Genomic DNA, 22871 nt, shown 5'->3' on the forward strand with positions numbered 1-22871 from the left:
CCGAACTCACACGACTCGCGCAGCACTGGCTGCTGGAGGGGGCTCCATCGGCTGGACAGGTTGCGGAGCGCGTGGTGATTGACCGTCTCCTCCGAGCCCTTCCCCGATCCCACCGACAGGCCATGAGGATGAGGAACCCAACCACCACTTCCGAGCTGGTGGAGGCTGTCGAGCTGGTGGATGCGGCCCAACACCGGGATGCTGGAGAGCGAGCGCCGCCATTTCCCCGGAGGGTGGTCCAGGAGCGGCGCGCGCCGAAGGGCACCCCGCGACCAGTAGGCAGGCCAGCGGCTCCCTCTCCGCGGGATGAGCCCATGCCAACGGAAGTCCTCGCACGGACCTGGCTGGCCGGCTGCATTGTGCACCACGACCTGCCGGTTGGAGCTCCAGAGGTGGAGGTGAAAGTGAATGGTCAGTGCGGTCACTCTGGTCCAGTCGCAGATTCTCGTCCCCGAACAGAATATAAAGCCTTCCTCCCCATAACCTGTGTCCACGGGGATACACGACAAGTTCCCGCTCGCAGGGTGACCATTTCGGTCGCTCCCGGCGCCTGGCCGGTGGAAGTCGGGGTCATGAAGGATCTTCCCGTCCCCGTGCTGATCGGGAGAGACTGGCCAGGGTTTGACCGCCTGCTGGCCACGGCTATGCAGCCTACCAGCCCAAGAGGGGGCCGCCGAAGAAGGAGGTCCACGACAGGACCTTGTCAGCGGCCCGTGCTTCTGGCCTCGGATAGCGGGAGAGAAGGTGAGTCCCCCTCCCAAAATCCTAATCTCTTCTATGATGTGTTCCAACAGGTGACGGGAGGGGGCTCATTTGGGAAGGAACAGCGGGAGGACGACAGGCTGAAGCATGGATGGACCCAGGTCCGCGTCATCGAAGGCAAGGAGGTTCAGCTTGGTCCCCACCCTCTCCCGCATTTCGTCGTGCAAAATGGCCTGCTGTACTGTGTCGCGCAGCGAAGGGGGCAGGAAAAATGATTGTTGGCTGTGCCACGCACCAAAACGGAGAATGTACTGGAGCTGCCTCACTCCCATCCCTTGGCAGGGCATCTCGGAGCCGGGAACACCATCCAGCTGATCCGCGACCGCTTCCACTGGCCGGGCTTGGAGGCCGAAGTGAAGCGGTTCTGCCAAGCCTGCCCGACCTGCCAAGTGACGTCACCCAGGACGCCTCCCCCCAGCCCGCTGATACTGCTGCCCATCATCGAGGTGCCCTTCGAGCGCATCGGGATGGACTTTGTGGGGCCGTTACCCAAGTCTGCCCGGGGACATTAACACATCCTGGTGATCGTCGATTATGCCACCCGGTACCCTGAGGCAGTGCCCCTCCGAAAAGACACCGCCAAAGCCATTGCCCATGAACTCTTCCTGTTCTCCAGCCGAGTCGGCATCCCAGCGGAGATCCTGACCGGTCAGGGTACCCCCTTCATGTCCCGGCTAATGGCTGACCTCTGCCGGCTGCTGTGGGTGAAGCAGTTGAGGACTACGGTCTACCATCCCCAGACCGACGGACTGGTCGAACGCTTCAATCAACCGCCCAAGCAGATGTTGACACGGGTGGTCGCGGAGGATAAACGCGACTGGGACCTGATGCTCCCCATGTCCTTTTTGGGATCCGCGAAGTCCCGCAGGCCTTAACTGGCTTCACCCCCTTCGAGCTCCTCTTTGGCCGGCAACCCCGCGGCCTCCTGGATGTGGTGAAGGAAGCCTGGGAGCAGCAGCCGGCAGCCCATCGCTCTGTCATCGAGCATGTAAAACAGATGAGGGAAAGGATCGACCGGGTCATGCCATTAGTCCGGGAACACCTGACGAAGGCGCAGCAGGCCCAACAGCGCCACTATAACCGGGCAGCCCAGCCACGGGAGTTCCAGCCCGGAGACCGAGTCATGGTCCTAGTCCCCAATGCGGCCTGCAAACTCCTGGCCACCTGGCAGGGTCCCTATACGGTGCTGGAGAAGATTGGGCGGGTGACGTACCAGGTGCGTCAGCCAGGAAGGAGGAGAGCTGAGCAGCTCTACCACATTAACCTCCTGAAGAAGTGGATGGGGACTAGAGACCAGCTCACGGCCCTCGCCATCTCTGATCCCGTGGTTGTTGACGTCAACCCCCACCTCTCGGCTGCCCAGAAGAGGGAGCTGCAGCACCTGGTCGGTCAGTTCTCTGATGTGTTCTCCTCTCTTCCCGGGCAAACCAACACTCTGTAGCACGACATCCGGACGCCGCCAGGGGTCGTCGTCAGGCAACGGCCCTACCGCGTCCCTGAGGCTTGTCGGCGAGCTATTGAGGAGGAAATTCAACAGATGCTGAAGTTGGGGGTGATAGAACCATCACGCAGCCCATGGGCTAGCCCCATCGTGATGGTCCCGAAACCGGACGGCACCCTCCGTTTCTGCAACGACTTCCGTCGCCTCAATGAGGAATCCGAGTTCGACGGATACCCCATGCCTCGGGTGGATGAACTGTTGGACCGGCTGGGAAGGGCCCGGTATATCTCTACGTTGGACCTCACCAAAGGCTACTGGGAGGTACCCCTCTCTGAAAATGGCAAACCTAAGACTGCTTTCTCTACCCCTAGTGGCCACTGGCAGTACCGGACCCTTCCTTTTGGCCTCCACGGGGCTCCCGCCATGTTCCAGCGGATGATGGACATCCTGTTGCGGCCCCATCAGGCCTACACCGCGGCCTATCTGGACGACATCGTGATCCACTCCGAGGCATGGGAAGACCACCTGGACTGGTTACGGAGGGTGCTCTCGGAGCTCCGGAGGGCTGGACTCACCGCCAACCCTCGCAAATGCCACCTTGCCCTCTCCGAGGCGAAGTACCTGGGTTTCCAGGTGGGACGGGGTCTCATTCAGCCGCAGGAGAAGAAGGTGGAGGCAGTACGCTCCGCTCCGAGACCCGAGACCAAGACCCAGGTACGAGACTTTCTAGGGTTGGTGGGGTATTATCGCTGCTTCATCCCCAACTTCTCCTCCTTAGCCGCCTCCCTGACAGACTTGACCAGGAAGGGGCAGCCGGAGAAGGTTCAGTGGACACCAGCAGCGGAGGAGGCCTTTCAGAGGGTGAAGGGGGCCCTCATCTTGGAGCCCGTCCTCCGAGCCCCGGACTTTAGCTGCCCCTTCCTGCTGCAGACGGATGCCTCCGACACAGGACTGGGAGCCGTCCTGTCACAGATCCAGGAGGGTGAGGAGCATTCGATCATCTACATCAGCAGGAAGCTGATCCCGGCTGAGAGGAACTATGCCGCGGTGGAGAAGGAGGCCCTAGCTGTCAAGTGGGCAGTCCTGGAGCTGCGGTACTACCTCCTGGGCCAGAAGTTCTCCCTGGTCACGGACCACGCACCCCTTCAGTGGATGGCCCGCGCCAAGGATACCAATGCCAGGGTGACCCGATGGTTCCTCGTGCTCCAGGACTTCCACTTTGAGGTACGTCATCGGGCTGGAGCCGCGAACGCGGATGGCCTCTCTCGGATCTGGGCAGCTCTTCTCACTAGCACCCATCACCCCAATAAATCCACCCTCTGGGGTATTGATTGAGATTACTTGTCGTGTGATTCTTCACCCCGTTACACTACCTTGTAGATATCAATTGTTGTCTTCAAAAGTGTGTATTCAAGTATGCTGCTGTTTTGCTCCATTAACTGATTCATCAAATTTGAGGAGATTTGAGCTGCTTCTCCACTTGTTTGGTTGCTCTCGATTTCTGCTTGCTCTTTTATGCCAGATGATAAATATTTAAATTTCTTCTCTGTTAATTTTGAAATTTTTAACTGGAAAACCTGAATTATTTATATGCAACTTCTCTGCCTTTGTTTGAATGCCTGAAGAAATCTTTACAGCATCTCTGTATTGAAAACACATCAAAATGCTGACAACTAAAATAATAGCTACAGCACTGAAGATTTATGAGCTTTTAACTTTGATTTTCTTAATGTTTTAACAGTGAAGTGATTGTTCTCAGTGATACTTACTGAACTGATCTGGACTTTTTAATCACAGGCAGCAACTTCTGAAGAACTTTCATATTTTCAGGATTATTCTGTTCTTCAACAAATTGATCAAGACGAAACTCATTCAGTTCCTGTTCTGATGTCAACAACACAAAAACTACAGCTGACCACTGAGATGAAGAGAGTTTGGCTTCCTTTATTCTTCCAGATTTCAGATACTGTTGTATTTCCTCCACTAGTGAACGATCACCCAGTTCATTCAGACAGTGGAAAAGATTGATGGATTTCTCTGGAGAGTCAATGGTCCTGATCTTCTTCTTGATGAAATCAACTGATTTCTCATTGCTGTCAGAGCTGCTTCTTTTCAGCGTCATTATTCGTTGTAGGAGAATCTGATGAGACTCCACTGACAAACCCAGAAGGAACCGCAGGAAAAGATCCAGATGTCCATTTTTACTCTGTAGAGCCTCATCCACAGCTCTCTGATGCAGCTCAGATAATGAAACATGTTCTGATGAATTGAGTTGAAACCAGTCCTTCACTTTAGACCACAAACTCTGTTTCGTGATTTGGTCAAACACATTTCTGTTGTGGTTTGTACAGGAGAGGTGCACATATAGAGCTGCTAGATGTTCCTGAATGCTCAGATGAACAAAGCAGAAGACTTTCCCCTGATACAAGCCAAACTCCTCTCTGAAGATCTGAGTGCACAATCCTGAGTACACTGATGCTTCTGTCACATCAATGCCACACTCTCTCAGGTCTTCCTCATAGAAGATCAGGTTGCCTTTCACAAGCTGCTGAAAAGCCACTTTCCCCAGTTTGAGGATCATGTCTTCATCTGTCACCTTCTTCTCATAGTCCTTCTCACGTTTGATGTTGGTCTGAAGGATCAGGAAGTGTGTGTACATTTGAGTGAGAGTCTTGGGAATCTCTCCACTCTCTGCTGGACTCAACATCTTCTCGAGAACAGCGGCTGAGATCCAGCAGAACACTGGGATGTGGCACATGATGTAGAGGCTCCTTGATGACTTCAGGTGTGAGATGATTGTATTGGCCAGAGCCTGATCACTGATTCTCTTCCTGAAGTATTCCTCCTTCTGTGGCTCATTGAAGCCTCGTACCTCTGTCACTCGATGGATGCACTCAGAGGGGATGAGATCAGCTGCTGCTGGTCTGGAGGTGATCCAGATGAGAGCAGAGGGAAGCAGATTCCCCACAATGAGGTTCATCAGCAGCACGTCCACTGAGGCTGATTTAGATATATTACACAGTTTCACTTTGCTCTTAAATTCCAGAGACAGACGACACTCATCCAGACCATCAAAGATGAACAACACTTTATATTCATCACTGGATATTTCCATTTCTTTAGTTTCAGGGAAAAAGACATGAAGAAAATCTGAAAGACTGAGTGTTTTGTCCTTCATCAGGTTGATTTCTCTGAAAGGAAGTGGAAATATGAGCTGGACGTCCTGATTCTCTTTCCCTTCAGCCCAGTCCAGGATGAACTTCTGCACAGAGACTGTTTTTCCAATGCCAGCGACTCCCTTTGTCAGCACAGTTCTGATGGCTTTGTCTTGTCCAGGTAAAGCTCTAAAGATGTCACTGCATTTGATGGCTGTGTCCTCTGTTGCTGCTCTCCTGGATTGTGTCTCAATCTGTCTCACCTCATGCTCATTACTGATCTCTCCACTCTCACTCTCTGTGATGTAGAGCTCTGTGTAGATCTCATTCAGGAGTGTTGGGTTTCCCTGCGTCGCTGTTCCCTCATACAGACGCTCAAACTTCTTCATCAGATTTGATCTAGACATGTTGAGGGCTTCATGGCTGGAAAATTAAAATACTACATTATTACATGAGTTACAGAGGTACATGTACAGAGCAAAATGTCTTTTTTGTTTTCTGTGTTATGAGTCACTGAACATATCATAGGGTTTATGAAATGTGTCAGTTATTAATGATGTATTTGAGTAATGTGTGATGATGCACTGCATTAAAAACTCCCACAGTCTACCTCACACGAGGATACGCGCTGTCTTGTGGTTGATTCATAGACTGGTCATATTTCTCACAGACGGGTTTTGTTTCTGATCTGGGTGGCAGGATTGACCTTGAATCAAGAATCAAACACTCTGACATTGGTGACATTTTTCTCATTACCTTAATAACTATTGTGACTTTATTAAAAATGCACTTGCTCAAGGTCACAACTGTAAAAAATAAACACCATTTAAATAAATGTAAATAATTAAATAATTCTACTCTGTTCCCTATATCTGCTCGTTGTCATTAGATTTACTGCATTTCCTAGCCAGACTTCTCCTCATATTTATTTATTATAGTGCTGTGTAATTACGACAGTTTAATTTATAATATTCTACTATAATCAAATCTTTTACAAAAATATAATACTTGAGGTTGAACCGTGTGTCATCTCTCTTAAAATTAACTGGAGGATCCAAAGAAGCGTCACTCTTCATAGACACACAGCTGGGCTCTGGTTCTGATCTCTTCTGATGAACTGAACTATAACAGAGAGAGATTAAAGGTACACTAAGTACTTTCATAGGCATGTCTCTCTGTGTGAGCAAATGTTACAATATCAGATGAAAAACTGAAATAATCACATGATAAAACACCATAACAAATATTTCAATTATGTTTGTTAATGAAATATTGTACCTGAGATTGTGTGTATGATCTATAGACTCGTCACTTTTCATAAACACACAGCTGGGCTCTGGTTCTGATCTCTTCTGATGAACTGAACTATAACAGAGAGAGATTAAAGGTACACTAAGTACTTTCATAGACATGTCTCTCTGTGTGAGCAAATGTTACAATATCAGATGAAAAACTGAAATAATCACATGATAAAACACCATAACAAATATTTCAATTATGTTTGTTAATGAAATATTGTACCTGAGATTGTGTGTATGATCTATAGACTCGTCACTTTTCATAAACACACAGCTGGGCTCTGGTTCTGATCTCTTCTGATGAACTGAACTATAACAAAGAATCCTTTGAATTACTGTATTTATATAAAATTTGATTAAAGGGGTAATTTCAATGCGATTTCAATTGTTCCTTTCTCTTTGGAGTGTTACAAGCTCTTGGTGCATAAAGAAGATCTGTAAAGTTGCAAAGACTAAAGTCTCAAATCCAAAGAGATATTCTTTATAAAAGTTCAGAGTCAGCCACACCCCCTAAAACGGCTCGTTCTAACACGCCCCCACATGTCTACCTCACTATGTGGGAAGATTTGCATAACACCACCCAAATGTTCACGCAAAGAAAGAAGGCGTAACTTTTATTCTCGCTGTAGTATTGTTGTTGCCGCCGCCATGTCGTGAAAACGCTGTGCTCGTCGTTGTGAAAGCGAAACTACTTTGTTTGGTCTTCCGAAAGAGGACGATATCCGCTTCGTCATGCCTAGAGCTGATCTGTGCTGGTCGCTGAGGAAATATATCAACTTTCACCATGGACGAAGTGGAGTTCAGCCCGGGGTCATCACATGTGGTTGCCGCTCATTCGTCGGACTTTGGACCACTGGGCAACAGTCCAGTTCTTCTTCTCCTTAGCCCAGGTAAGACGCCTCTGACGTTGTTTGTGGTTCAGGAGTGGCTTAACAAGAGGAATATGACAACTGTAGCCAAATTCCTTGACACGTCTGTGTGTGGTCTTGATGCCTTGACCCCAGCCTCAGTCCATTCCTTGTGAAGTTCACTCAAATTCTTGAATCGATTTTGCTTGACAATCCTCATAAGGCTGCGGTTCTCTCGGTTGGTTGTGCATCTTTTTCTTCCACACTTTTTCCTTCCACTCAACTTTCTGTTAACATGCTTGGATACAGCACTCTGTGATCAGCCAGCTTCTTTGGCAATGAATGTTTGTGGCTTACCCTCCTTGTGAAGGGTGTCAATGATTGTCTTCTGGACAACTGTCAGATCAGCAGTCTTCCCCATGATTGTGTATTGTGCATTCTAATTTATTGAGATGCACCTGTATATATGACACACAGCTTTGTCTCTGATCTCTCCTGCTGAACAGATTTAATGATGACATTCATTTTAATAAAGGACCTTTAAAAAAACACTTAATAAGGAGGCTCTATTGTCTTATTGTTTTAAATAAAAATATAATTTTTAACTTGTCAAAAAAAAAAAAGTTGGCGGAAGGCCATAGAAATGAAAGTGATTTAATATCGTGTGTTTTCAAAGTACCTGCATCCTGCAGAAAGCTCTTGATCTCGGGCTGTTCGTGTGTCTTCCATGATGCAGCTGAACAGACAGAAGAGAGAGATCTCCAACACTTACTGAAAAACCTTCATGTAAAGAAGTTAATCGATCCGAGTGAGATGTTCTGATACGGTCGCGAGAGCATGTAAACACTGAACCGAAACTGAAAGGACTGCGAGTGCGCGATGACGTAGAAAGAGCGTAATGACGTATGACGCAGTGTCTGTGAAGCGGAGCAGAGCATATGACCCCTTTAAAATTGTGATCTTTTCATTTTTACTATGTTGATACAGAAACCATAAACTAAAGTTTATCTTATAGTTATAGTCTTTCATAGACTGTCTGCTATAATAACTAATATGAATACTATAATAACATGAATACCTAATAAAAAACAAAAACACAATATACAGGTGCATCTCAATAAATTAGAATGTCATGGAACCGAGTGAGATGTTCTGATACGGTCGCGAGAGCATGTAAACACTGAACCGAAACTGAAAGGACTGCGAGTGCGCGATGACGTAGAAAGAGCGTAATGACGTATGACGCAGTGTCTGTGAAGCGGAGCAGAACAACAACCAGCAGTCCTTGCTTCAGATTCATCCACAAACTCTGGGTTTTACTGCGAGACAATATAGCAGCGGGTTATTTGCTCACTGTCGCCAAATTATGAGCAGAAATGTATAAATATGAATGCTGCTGTTCAGACCAGATACAGAAGCAGTGCTGGAGAATGGTTATTATGGGTGAACAGCGGGGAACTCTCTATATTGCTGCAGTGTGGGCATGTAAGAAATCAAGCCCGAGGTGAAGCTTGTGGTATAAACGCGCACATCAAGCCATCACTTTATTCAGCGTTCATGTGAACAGCTACACTACATTCAGACTCAATAAGCTGTGCTGCTGTCTAGAACACAAATGCTCAGATTAACCTCAGACAACAAGCAGCGACGAGACACTTCTTTTGCTCTCTAATGTCAGATTTCCTCACTTTTATCACTGTACCTTACCACAATAACCCAGATTTTACGCTTCTTAAGCACCAAATAACAATGAAGAAGTAAGCTAATAGAGAAAACTGAGAAAACTGTGGCTTGGAATAAACTCAAGGAACTAGTAAAGACAAAACTAAAACCTACAGTAAACTAAGAACTCTTGAAAAAGCTGAGCAAACTCAAGGAAAAACACTAAACAGGCAAGAATACTCTGCAGCAGAAGCAGAGCAAATTTATTGGAATCAATATTTCTGAAAATTCTGATACAATGCGACTAAATGTTGTATAAGCAGCAAAGTTGTTTTGAAACAATAGCATCCTAAACTGTCCTTCACTAGCTCAGAATAGAAACTACAAATCTAATTCTACTACATATAGATATCAGTAAATAGTAGTAATATTAATAATGATAACTTTTCATTAATGAACACAGTAGCAGACAGTAAACGTGTTCTTGTTGATTGGAACTGAAACTTCATTTTGATGTGTTTGTTATTTTGTTTATTAGCATTTTGTTTTTACTGATTTTAGCATAATTTTACTGATGGTTTCATTGTTTTTATTTCAGTTCTAGTTTTTATTTATTTCCAGTAATTTCAGTGTTTCAACTTAAACTTAATTCAGTGTTATTTTAGTATCACTAGATACTATTACAGTTGTTATTAATATTTTAAATCAGTTTTTATTTTAAATATTTCTGTTTTCATTTTAATTTTACTAAAAAGTTTATTAATTTTGTTTCGTGTTTTGGTCATTTCTATTCTATTATATATTTTTTTATTAATTTTAATTCAGTTTTCAGTACATAAAGTTAAGCTAAATTAAAATGAGAAAGGTAAACGTGTTCTTGTTGATTGGAACTGAAACTTCATTTTGATGTGTTTGTCGTTTTTTTTTTTATTAGCATTTTGTTTTTACTGATTTTAGCATAATTTTACTGATGGTTTCATTGTTTTTATTTCAGTTCTAGTTTTTATTTATTTCCAGTAATTTCAGTGTTTCAACTTAAACTTAATTCAGTGTTATTTTAGTATCACTAGATACTATTACAGTTGTTATTAATATTTTAAATCAGTTTTTATTTTAAATATTTCTGTTTTCATTTTAATTTTACTAAAAAGTTTATTAATTTTGTTTTGTGTTTTGGTCATTTCTATTCTATTATATATTTTTTTATTAATTTTAATTCAGTTTTCAGTACATAAAGTTAAGCTAAATTAAAATGAGAAATGCTGCAATCAGCAACTACCCGAAATAAAAGTGTTTTTAAATAATTTGTTTTATTTCAGTAAGCATTTATTTCAAGTACTGAAAACATTTTTCTCATTTTAACTTATTTAGTTAATTGCTAAGGCAATATTTATAATGCTCTTCGAAGGTAAAAAAAAAAAAAAAGACAGAATTTTACAGAAGTTATTTCAGTTTTTCTCCTGAAGAACAAACATGAAGATCAGCTTTAAACATCATTTACTGCATCAGTTCTGGCTTCAACGCAAGCTGTACTCACAAAATATTAACCAAAATCATTTTATTCTCCCTTTTTGTTCCACAAACAACTATTTTACTGCAAACACTGAGCACATCAAGTTATGAGTCTATTTTCAAAAGTGTGCATTTTAATATTTATTGCATTATTATAAGATTTAATTTAAGATTAAGTGCTCCATCATAGAATTCTACACAGTATTCTAGTATTGTGTTGCAAAAGAGCACATGAATGATTGTTTTTGATGTAACTACAGCTGTTGTGAATCTTGTATTACCTGAAATAAAATACATTATAAATAATAGATTTTAAACTCAAACTTATTTAAGTCAGTTGCCAAGGCAACATTTAAAAAAATTTAATTTAGTTTAATGAAGCACTAAAATTACTAACTGGAAATGAAATAAATTAAAAATGAACTGAATGTAAAAAAAAAAAAGCTGAAATGATTAAAAAAAAAGCTAATTCAAAATACTAATAAAAACTACAAGTGTCTGTAGATAAGACTAAAATAATATTTTCCAGCATTGAATCGTGCCAAACACAAAAGCTATCCGTTTCTTTGATGACTCTGTGAATGAAGGAGTTCAGCTGGCTGTTATTATCAATGCACTTTCCCTAAAAGACACAGATCTGGAAAGACGCAGCAGCTGTTCAGGAGGCATTAGTCTCTGGACTCTTTCTGCAGTCTGTGATCTTCACTGCTATCAGAGCTGACGTCCATCTGTTTCACACACTGAGCCACCATCAAACACTGCTCCAGATGCTGCAGAACTGAAAACAGTGTCACATATGCTGCTTACAATCTTCTGGAGCATTCACACCATTTACAAACACAACATTAGCTTAATTTACTGCTGGACTGCATGATTTGGGATGAATGGGACGTCCTGACAAATGAGTCTGTCAGCTTATAACAGGCCTCACTCAGTGTCATTAGATTTGATTGTTCCCTTTCAGTCAGTCATGTTCGACGTTACGTCAGTTGTGACTGACGAATTGGGATCTTGCCCAAGAGCCCAATCACCTTCGAGTGTTAACTAAACAAGCCAATGACAGTTGGCGTGCGTGTTTCGCCACACGCACCCCTCCCCGCAGCATGTGTATAAAAGGAGAGCGCGTGCAAACGCACATCAGCTTTTCGCTTCGGAGCCGAGCCTTCTAGCAAGACTGAATCTCCGCGAGTGTCTACGAGACAGCCTCTGGCGTTGGTGTTACGGCGCGTCAGTAGGGGTTGCCATCCAGTGCTGCTTCTCTTCTGCGTGCTGCAGCTTCTCGCGCGACCTCCCCTGGGCGCTTCAGCGCTCTCTCTAAAAGAGTTTTTCCTATAAAAAAAAAAAAAGAGCAATATCTAAAAGAGCTCCACGAGCGACGGGCATCTTTTTAAAGATGGCTTCCCGCTCATGCGTTTCTGGATGTGGTCGTTTCCTGGCTTCATCTTACGGTCACGATCGCTGTATCTCGTGTCTCTAAAAGAGTTTTTCCTATAAAAAAAAAAAAGAGCAATATCTAAAAGAGCTCCACGAGCGACGGGCGTCTTTTTAAAGATGGCTTCCCGCTCATGCGTTTCTGGATGTGGTCGTTTCCTGGCTTCATCTTACGGTCACGATCGCTGTATCTCGTGCTTGGGCTTTCAGCACGCTGAAGCAGCACTCATGTATGAGTCATGTTCTCATTGCAGGAACATGACCATCGCGATGTTGCGGTCCAGATACCTCCTCATCAAATGGGGGGGATATCCCCCTTGCCATGCCCCGTTCTAGCTCCTCCGTCTAAAAAAAAAAAAAAGTCCCCGCCGAGTGCGTCTCCACGGGCCTCTCATTCCTCCACCACATCGCACCATCTTGCGTTCCCGGATGAGCTCGCTGGATCCTCAGACACGGCAGGGCCCAGCATCTTGTTCGGAGCGCAAGCAGATGACAGGATGCCGATCGCTGCATCGGAGGGCGAGCTAGGCTCTGGAGATGACGATTCGGCTGCGCTGCCTCCGTCAGGAAGAGTGGCGTTGGCTGAGTCAGATCCAGAGCTTACTTCTATGCTTTCCCGGGCCGCCGAGAGTGTCGGGCTGCACTGGAGGCCTCCTCCTTCTCTCGAACGCTTGAGGCTGGACGATTGGTTCCTGGGGGCGCAGGCCGGTCGTCAGCAGCTGCCTCCGTTTCCATTCTTCCTGGAAGTGCATGAGGAGGTGACTAAGTCTTGGAGGGCACCTTTTTCTGCCCGAAACAGACCTGGTGCCTCCTCCGTCCTCACCACCCTCGACGGTGGGGCGGCCCAAGGGTATGTGGACATCCCCCCAGTTGAGCGCGCTATTGCCATGCAGCTCTGCCCACATAGTGCCGCCGCCTGGAGGGGTAATCCATGCCTTCCGTCCAGGGCCTGTAAGTTCTCGTCTGCTCTGACGGCTAAGGCTTACAGTGCTGCTGGACAGACCGCTTCCGCCTTGCCCGCCATGGCCCTCCTGCAAGTCCACCAGGCCAAGGCGTTGAAGCAGTTGCACAAGGGTGGTGCTGACCCAGGTGTGTTGCAAGAACTGCGTACTGCGACGGATCTCGCACTTAGGGCGACAAAAGTCACAGCGCGGGCCCTGGGTCAGACGATGCCCACACTGGTGGTCCAGGAGCACCACCTTCGCGTCGCCCTTCGAACGCCGCGTTCGAAGGGCGAGCATATCAGTACAAGGTCCTCCCTTTCAGGCTATCCCTGTCGCCTTGTGTCTTCACCAAGGTCGTGGAGTCAGTCCTTGTTCCATTAAGGGAAGCTGGCATTCGCATTCTCAACTACCTCGACGACTGGCTCATATTGGCCCAGTCTCGAGCGCAGTTGTGCGAACACAGGGACACGGTGCTCAATCCCGTCAGCCGGTTGGGGCTTCGGGTCAACTGGGAAAAGAGCAAACTCTCCCCGGTGCAGAGGATCTCTTTTCTCGGCATGGAGCTGGACTCGGTCAACCTCTCGGCACGTCTCTCAGTAGAGTGTGCTCAGTCAATGCTGAACTGCCTAGAGTCTTTCTAGCGCAAGACGGTGGTTCCACTGAAACAATTTCAGAGGCTCCTGGGGCATATGGCATCCGCAGCCACTGTCACGCCGCTCGGATTGCTTCATATGAGACCACTTCGGCGTTGGCTTCACGACCAGGTCCCGAGATGGGCATGGCGACACGGCACGTACCGGGTTTCAGTCACACCGTCCTGCCGTCATACCTTCAGCCTGTGGTCAGATCTTGCCTTTCTTCGGGCTGGAGTGCCCCTAGGGCATGTGTCCAGGCATGTTGTTGTATCAACAGATGCCTCTGCTAGGGGCTGGGGTGCCATGTGCAATGGGCATGCAGCTGCGGGGCTCTGGTCGGGGCCCCGACTGCAGTGGCATATCCACTGCCTCGAGTTGCAAGCAGTATGGCTTGCTCTGCGCCACTTCAGATCGCTGCTACACGACAAGCACGTACTGGTCCGTATAGACAACACTGCGACCGTTGCGTACTTCAACCACCAAGGTGGTCTACGCTCCCGTCGCATGTCGCAACTCACCCACCATCTCCTCCTTTGGAGTCAGAAGCATCTGAGGTCGCTCCGTGCCGTTCATCTCCCAGGCGAGCTCAATCGTGCAGCCGACGAGCTCTCACGTCAGCCCGCCCTTCCGGGGGAATGGCGACTCCACCCCGAGACAGTCCAGCTGATTTGGAGATGCTTCGGGGACGCTCAGGTAGACCTGTTTGCCTCCCCGGACACGTCCCATTGCCGGCTGTTTTTCTCCCTGTCCGAGGGGACCCTCGGCATGGACGCGCTGGCGTATAGCTGGCCTTGGGGCCTACGCAAATATGCGTTTCCCCCGAACTAATGCTCCTCGCGACAGCCCCTCCTTGGCAAATTCCTCTGAGGAGGGATCTCCTTTCTCAGAGAGGGGGCACCCTCTGGCACCCGCATCCAGACTTGTGGAATTTCCACGTGTGGTCCCTGGACGGGACGCAGAGGTTCTGGGTGGGCTATCTCCAGCGGTAGTTAGCACCATCCCTTCAGCTAGAGCCCCGTCTACAAGACACGCTTACAGGCTGAAGTGGAACCTGTTCGTCGATTGGTGCTCTTCCCGCCGGGAAGACACCCGTAGATGCCCGATCAGGGTCGTGGCTCTCTTTCCTGCAAGATGGGTTGGAGCGAAGGCTGTCTCCCTCCACCCTCAAAGTGTATGTTGCCGCAATTGCCACACATCACGAGGCAGTAGACGGTAAGTCTGTAGGGAAGCACGACTTGGCTGTCAGGTTTCTCAGAGGGGCGAGGAGGCTAAATCCTCCGTGCCCTCACCTGTTACCCTCATGGGATCTCCCCTCGGTCCTGACGGCCTTGAAGGAAGAGCCCTTCGAGCCTCTGCAGTCAGTAGAGCTTAAGCTTCTGTCGTTAAAGACAGTGCTCCTCACCGCATTGGCCTCGGTCAAGAGGGTAGGGGACCTGCAGGCATTTTCGGTCGACGATTCGTGCCTAGAATTCGGAACAGGTAACTCTCACGTTGTCCTGAGACCCCGGCCTGGATATGTGCCCAAAGTTTCCACCACGCTGTGCCATTCCCCTCTACTGACCGGATACATGCACTTTTCTGCTTCTCAGTTCAGTTCCCCATGGCGAACCCTGTTGAATTTCCTCCCGCACCCTCGGGAATGTCAGGCGTGACGCCAGACGCCAGGTCCAGCACTCGTGTGTATGCCCAAGGTCAGCCCTTGTGCTGGGCTAGGTGCCCATGTGTAGTGATTCCCCTTCGGGTCAACCCACATGTGTATTCTTCCACGGTACGGCTTCCCTCACGGTAAGCCCGTGTCTTTCCCTAGCAGAGTTCTTTCTGCCATTCCTGCTGCGTAGTACCTCACCTTAGGAGGGCTGAGTCTACCGCAGGGACTTCTGTATGTAGCACTGCCCTTGGCCAGTTCATATGTGTAATTTCACATGATACCTCCTATGCGCAGGATGTGGCTTCCGTAGCATTCCCCTACTTGGGTACGCTTTCCCAGTGTTATCCAATGTACCACTGTACGGAACAGCAGTGGCGGACACCTCTGCCAAGCCCTGTCCTATCTTCAGCCCCAACTGGTGTGGGGGGGACTTGCAGGCTTCCGCAGGGCACTGGAAGGGGTCAGCAATAGTGGCGTTTTCCATACGGATCCCAGTTTGTCAGTCACGACTGACGTAACGTCGAACGTGACTGACTGAAAGGGAACGTTACGTCCCGTCGCCACAGTTGCTGTACCACTGCTGTACGGCCGGGGCGCGCAGTCTCGGCTCCTCAGCGAAAAACTGATATGCGTTTGCACGCGCTCTGCTTTTATACCTGTGCTGCGGGGCGGGGTGCGCAATGGTGAAACACGCACGCCAACTGTCATTGGCTTGTTTAGTTAACACTCGAAGGTGATTGGGCTCTCGGGCAAGATCCCAATTCGTCAGTCACGACTGACGTAACGTCTCCGTTCCCTCCTTCAGGGAGCGAGGGTTACATACGTAACCGAGACGTTCTGTCTGTAACTCCTTAACTCTGTTCTGCTGATTTCACAATTCATGTTTCTGCAGAAATAAGAGCATGACGTCTGCTCTGCACTCATTCAAACACACAACAGCAGTCGCTGAGGTTCATGTCGTACCTTGTACTCCGCTGTCAGAGCGCTGGAGGCTTTACTGAAGCGGTTCTCCAGGACGATTTCTCCCAGAACCCAATGAACGCTCTCCACACAAAACAATTAAATCCTGCAAAACTTGCAGTAACTTTAAGAAATCTACATTTTTGTAAATAAAACTTACTTATAATTAAATCATACTCATAATTTGTGTAATTTATCTCATTTTATTGATTAACATTGTTGCCTAGTGTTAATTTCAGCTGGAAACTGCAGTGAATTGTATGTATAGGTATGTTTTTAGAGCTTTGAAATGTAAACACAAGTTTTTCCAATGTTGGTCAGAGCAGTAGCCATACTTCATACTGGAATATCACACGTTTGTTTAATTTAATCAAGGATTTACTTTTTTGCAACTCTTAAGCAAAAATTGCCTAATTTACTAATTTCACAAATATTGATGACATATTTTATCAAATATATGTGTAAAAAGATGTAAACTTCCCTTATGGTTCATTTCAGTAATTATTGCTTTTCAGTGCCTCTCAGTTATTAATAGTCTGCACAGCCGAAGTCATGTCCCAAATCTTTAACCTTTATAAGCGGCTCACACAATTTATACTTTGCATGGAATGAAACGTAACATAATTCTTGGTTTTCCCCTCCAGAGGATGTAAAACTATAAAAATAATCATTTCTTACTCCTTAATACAGGTCCAACATGACAAAGGGTGAAGTCAGCAAAAGTGGGACAAATAAGCTTTTGGTGTAGTGCTCCTTTAAAAAAACTACTGATAATAATGGGTGGTCTTGAGATGTTGTAATAACAGTACTTAATATGAATATCAACATTTGATTGGTCAAATGTAAATCATATGGGTGTGGTTACCACTCAAATGCTGGGAGGTCTGAGAAAGTGCATGATAAGAGCCTGTACATAGTTTAAGTCTACTGAAATTGTTAAGGTTTAAATTCTAATACAAACAGTATTTCAATATCAAGTTTTGTTACTGTCCGAATTTACCTGAACATGTTAGATAAATTGGGACAGTAGCATTCAGCTAAAGTGGGACATCCTATAAATTAAAAGAATGACTTGCTTAATGTAAGAAATCGTTCTGTTTCACATTAAATGTCACAAACTGTAGGCAGAAGACAGGGAGAGGAAAAATAAGGACAGATATTTGTGAAGATTGAGATTTTTTGTGTAAAAAGTGCCTGTAAACAAACACATGCCTGATTTCACCCACACTTACACAAACACACAAATATGAAAACACACACACACACACACACACACACACACACACAACAGATGAAATTGTGGCATTTTTGTACTACACATAATGCATTGTACTTCTGTTGAAGCGACTCGATTCTTTGTTTTTGTCCTTCTGCTGGAGTGCTTTAATAATTCTTTAAATGTATGCTTCTGTTGTTTCAACCCAACTTTGGGTCAAATATGGACTAAACCAACCGTTGAGTTAAATTTTGAAATTACATTTTTAACCGAAAAGTTGTTAGTCCATATTTGACCCAAAGTCAGGTTGAAACAGCCCAGGATTTTTTAGAGTGTACCTGGACATCTACAAACTAGAAAAAAACTTAAACATTGCTTAATTTGTATCTTTGTTTTATTTATTTATTTGTGCTATTTACACTATTTCAAACAGGGCCCACGGGTACAACCTGCACCGGGGCCCCACAAACCCCAGCTACGGCCCTGATTAAAGTACAACTATATATGAGAATAACATTTTTACTCCAAACTCACGTTATAGCATCAATCAAGTGTTTGAAATATCCTCCTTCTGTGGACTGAAGGCGGAAATTATATCATTTATTTTACAGTATTCTGTACAGTGATAAAGGCAATATTGATTAGCACTGCATTATAAATATACATTATCCTTATGAAAAATACCTGAGATAGCTTGAAGAGCAGAGATAAACCACACACTGGTGCAATGGTGAGCTAATTATCTTCACGTTTCAGTCACTAATATTCAGCACTCATTTTCATGGGCCAGTATAAAAGGAGAAAGTGATGTAAAGTCACACACACAGGAGACAGTGTGATGCTGTGTGTCTCTGTGTCTTCAGTCTCTGCTGATTGTGTGACTGAGACGTCTCTGTAGCAGCTCCTTATTCACCATCAGCTGATCCTGAGGAAACTGGACTGACGTCTGAATACTGAGAGTCTACAATAAAACACACAGACAGTCACATATGAGTATGAGACAATACTGCTGTAACATCACATCAGCAGATCCATTTCAGAAAAACACAGCTAGAGATATTAGTATATTCATATTACAGCCAGAGATATGAATGAACATCTGATCATAGATTAATAACAGTAAATGATCAACAACTACTCTCAGTTACAGACACTCTTAAGAGATTAAAATATTAATATATTCATAAATTAGTCACATTACAGAATTAAACACAGTTTAAAGTACAGAGACTAAAGTGGAGCTGAATTATTCTCTTATATTCTCCAATCACACACACAGGAGCTCTGTTACTGAACTTGGGTCATTTTAAAAACTTTAAATAAACACTCACAGTGATTACATTTGATTACTTTTCAAAATTTCTAATGTGTTCAACTGTTAACAATTATCAAGCATGTAAACCATGCATGGTAAACCTTACAGTAGTACTCAACACTGATTACTGTCACACTTTCGAAATCCTTCATCACTTGAATTAAGATTATATTACTGTTTTAAAGTAGACATTGGATGCAAAATTCACTTTTACATGGTGTTTGCCATTAGCATATTTTTGTCCATAGCCAGTTGGACGAAATCCATAATTTTCTCCACACTCCAGCAGCTGTGGCGACAATGTCTTGTAAGCAATGTAGGTGTTTTGTAGTTTTGTGATGTAGAAGAACATGCAAATCTTAAATTTCTCCCGACATCAGAGCCACTGAGGACGCAGTGCATTAGTTTTGTTTTTAATGGTAATGCGCCACCGAATACACCTAAATAATCTATGTCTGCACAAATAATTTTACTCCAGACTGCTTTCTGAACGAGGGACAATTCAAGGCAAGTTTTGTTAAAAAGTTAAAACTCAATGATAGATCAGTACTCATTGATCGTGATCCAGCTACACTTCCAGAAGAAGCAACACTTTATATTTTTTATGGTTATTTGCAAATCGCCTTTGCTCTTCCACGGAAGAAAGGGGCGGGTGAGCAGAGCTCATTAGCATTTAAAGGGACATGCCCCAAAATGAGTCGCTGTGAACAGAGCAAGGTAAAAAGGGTGTTGTTTTAGATGACCACTGAGGAATTTTAACCAAAGTATGTTGCAGACCGTTCATGAAGACCCTAAAGAATCATACCAACTTGTGGAAGATCAATGTCCCCTTTGAAGCACAGCCACCACAAAATCAGACTTACTTTGAGATCATTCTGAGGTTAAATACATATTTAAAATCATAACAAGAAATATTTTATTAGCTATGATACTGTTTTGAAATCAAATCTCTCTATAGCTATGACAGTAAACACTGGAATCTAACAATGCCTTCGAAAACAACAGTTAATCTTTAAAAAATTAAGCATAGCTATACATGAACCCATATAGGAAATAAAAAAAGTTATCGAATAAGCATGTTCTAAACTCCTGAAACATTGGTGTTTCATATTTCACAGCAATCACAGCAATTTATGAAAGAAATCAATTAAATCTGTATGTGGGAGTGTGTGTGAAAAAAACACACATGTAACCCCCTTTGTAATCCTTAACATTTTCATAAGTAACTGTAATTTAATTACACAATTTTTCTCAGTAACTGTAACTGATTACAATTACTTTTATTTTGTAATTAAATTACGTAATTGTAAATGTAACTAGTTACGCCCCAACACTGGATCTTACCCCAGTGTCTCCAGTTTACAGTCAGGATCCTGTAGTACATCAGAAAGCAGCTTCACTGAATCTAGTTTATTCTGAGACAGATGCAGTTCTCTCAGGTGTGAGGGGTTTGATCTCAGAGCTGAAGTCAGAGCAGCACAACCTTCATCTGTGATGCCACAATCTCTCAACCTGTAGAGAACAATGACACACTCTTCACTCTCTCAAACATGGTCATAAAACATCTAAATGCAATTAATTTAAATATAACATATTTTGTGCTAGTATGTATGGAGTTGACACTGATAGTGATCATATATACTCATATATCATAGAGTTGTTTGGGGTGGGGGAAATTAAATGTGACCTGCAGTGACGTCACAATCGTGTTGCATTGTGGTCTATGAAGCTGCCATGAAGTACACATGAAGTAGACTCCCTCCCTCGATCAAAATCCAGGGGTCGAGGGTCTGTCCATATAAATTTGTATTATTTGTTGAATGTTTGATTAAGTTGTATTCTTTATGGATTAAAGGAAGTCATAACTGCACATCTTCAGCAGCATCAAGTGTCTGTGATTTATTTATATGTTTGGTTTATACCCATTGTTTGTTTCAAATATTGAACAAGCTTTATCATTTTGGTTATGGGCCATAACAGTGATAAACAAGTCAGGTCAAAAGTAATACAGAAGTAATCCAAAAGTAGACAGAATTGACTACCTAATATGTATATTTCGATAGATTATGTTACTAACATCAGTATTGGAATAAATAATTTGTAAGTAATCAGTGTAGGATCCCAAACCTCCTCCTGCCCAAACTAACTCAGCTCTCCGTGCCCACCTCCGTCTGTCAGTGGATCAACAGCTTCCTGACAAACAGACAGCAGCTAGTGAGGCTGGGAAAATACACATCCAGCACCCGTAAATCAGCACTGGAGCTCCTCAGGGTTGTGTTCTCTCCCCATTGCTCTTCTCCCTATACACCAACGACTGCACATCTAAAGACCCCTCTGTCAAGCTCCTGAAGTTTGCAGACGACACCACACTCATCGGCCTCATTCAGGACGGTGACGAGTCTGCTTACAGACAGGAGGTCGAGCAGCTGGCTGTCTGGTGCAGTCTCAACAACCTGGAGCTCTACATGCTCAAAACTGTGGAGATGACCGTGGACTTCAGGAGAAACCCCTCTGCACTCCCCCCACTCACCATCATGGACAGCACTGTGACTGCAGTGGAGTCATTCAGGTTCCTGGGCACCACAATCTCTCAGGACCTGAAGTGGGACACTCACATTGACTCCATTGTGAAAAAGGCCCAGCAGAGGTTGTACTTCCTTCGCCAGCTGAGGAAGTTCAAACTGTCACAGGAGCTGCTGAAACAGTTCTACTCCGCAATTATTGAATCTGTCCTCTGTACTTCAATAACTGTCTGGTTCAGCTCAGCTACCAAATCTGACCTCAGAAGACTACAGAGGGTAGTCCAGACTGCTGAGCGAATCATTGGTACAACCCTCCCTTCTCTCCAAGAACTGTACTCATCCAGAGTGAGCAAAAGGGCTGGCAGAATCACTCTGGACCCCTCACATCCAGCACACTCCCTCTTTGAACTGTTGCAATCTGGGCGACGCTACAGAGCACTGAGCACCAGAACGACCAGACACAGGAACAGTTTCTTCCCTCAGGCCATCCATCTCATGAACACTTAACAATAACTGTGGAACACACACTATTTATTCACTCATACACTTATTTATCTAACACACACACTCAGTCTACATTTCAATTTGCACATAATATACCTGTACATACAACTGTCTATTGTTATATACCTGTACATACAATTGTCGATTTGTATATTTTTATTCCTTAGTTACTTGTTCTATTTTTCTATTTTTTATTATCTGTGTTTTTGTTCTGTCACTGTCATTCTGTTACACTGTGGAGCTTCTGTCATGAAAACAAATTCCTCGTATGTGTAAACACACCTGGCAATAAAGCTCATTCTGATTCTGATTCTGAAATGTTTCAATAACGGCCCAATTGACAGAATGAGTGAATTTGTAAAAATACTTCAATCACATCTTCTCTGTTTTTTACTGAAGCACATTTGCTTCTCCTGGATGATCTGAAGAAGCTCCAATGAAACAGCAAGAAAAAAAATAAATGTTTTGTGTAATTGCAGGGAAAGAAAACAGCGGTTTTGAGTAATTGAGCCAAGAGAAAAACTTGCTCTTTCAAGGAATGCTGAGAGTCATCCCATGAATTATGGGTAATAATAGCATTTCTGTGCTCTAGTTTAGATTTAAACCTCTGTTCAAGTCTGGTATTAAGATGCTCTCCAGTCAATCCTGGCTCCTCTACCTCTACAGATCCAAATATCTCCAACAAAAACAGCAAGAAACAATACTGACATCAGCATCTAACCTGATTTTTAGTGCTGTTGAACTAGCAGTTGGACAATGTACAGCTCGAGTGGTCACAATAAGCTAGTCCAATCAAATCAATCCAAACTAAATATCTGTCAATGAAAATAGTGGATATTCTATTGCACATGCAGGCACAAAAATGTGCAATAGGGAGAAGTCGTGGCCTAATGGTTAGAGAGTCGGACTCATAACCCAAAAGGTTGTGGGTTCGAGTCTCGTACCGGCAGGGATTGTAGGTGGGGGGAGTGAATGTACAGCGCTCTCTTCCACCTTCAATACCATGACTGAGGTGCCC

General features: G+C 44.8%; 1 protein-coding gene across 1 annotated transcript in view; it reads right to left on the bottom strand.

Annotated features, from left to right (window-relative positions):
* LOC107574018 (protein NLRC3-like) overlaps positions 1 to 6702 on the bottom strand; it is a gene marked incomplete at its 3' end in the record, with an annotated part of 18013 nt that extends 11311 nt beyond the window's left edge. The window contains exons 1-4 of the mRNA XM_016260490.1: positions 6637 to 6702; positions 6367 to 6480; positions 5969 to 6064; positions 3973 to 5781 (exon numbers count right to left, since the gene is read on the bottom strand). Of these exons, the coding sequence (XP_016115976.1) occupies positions 3973 to 5781; positions 5969 to 6064; positions 6367 to 6480; positions 6637 to 6677 (2060 nt within the window). The remainder of the gene's footprint in view (positions 1 to 3972; positions 5782 to 5968; positions 6065 to 6366; positions 6481 to 6636) is intronic.
* Positions 6703 to 22871: the final 16169 nt, after the last annotated feature.

This window comes from Sinocyclocheilus grahami, unplaced genomic scaffold (assembly GCF_001515645.1).
Source record: "Sinocyclocheilus grahami isolate Dianchi unplaced genomic scaffold, SAMN03320097.WGS_v1.1 scaffold2093.1, whole genome shotgun sequence".
NCBI classification, from domain to species: domain Eukaryota; kingdom Metazoa; phylum Chordata; class Actinopteri; order Cypriniformes; family Cyprinidae; genus Sinocyclocheilus; species Sinocyclocheilus grahami.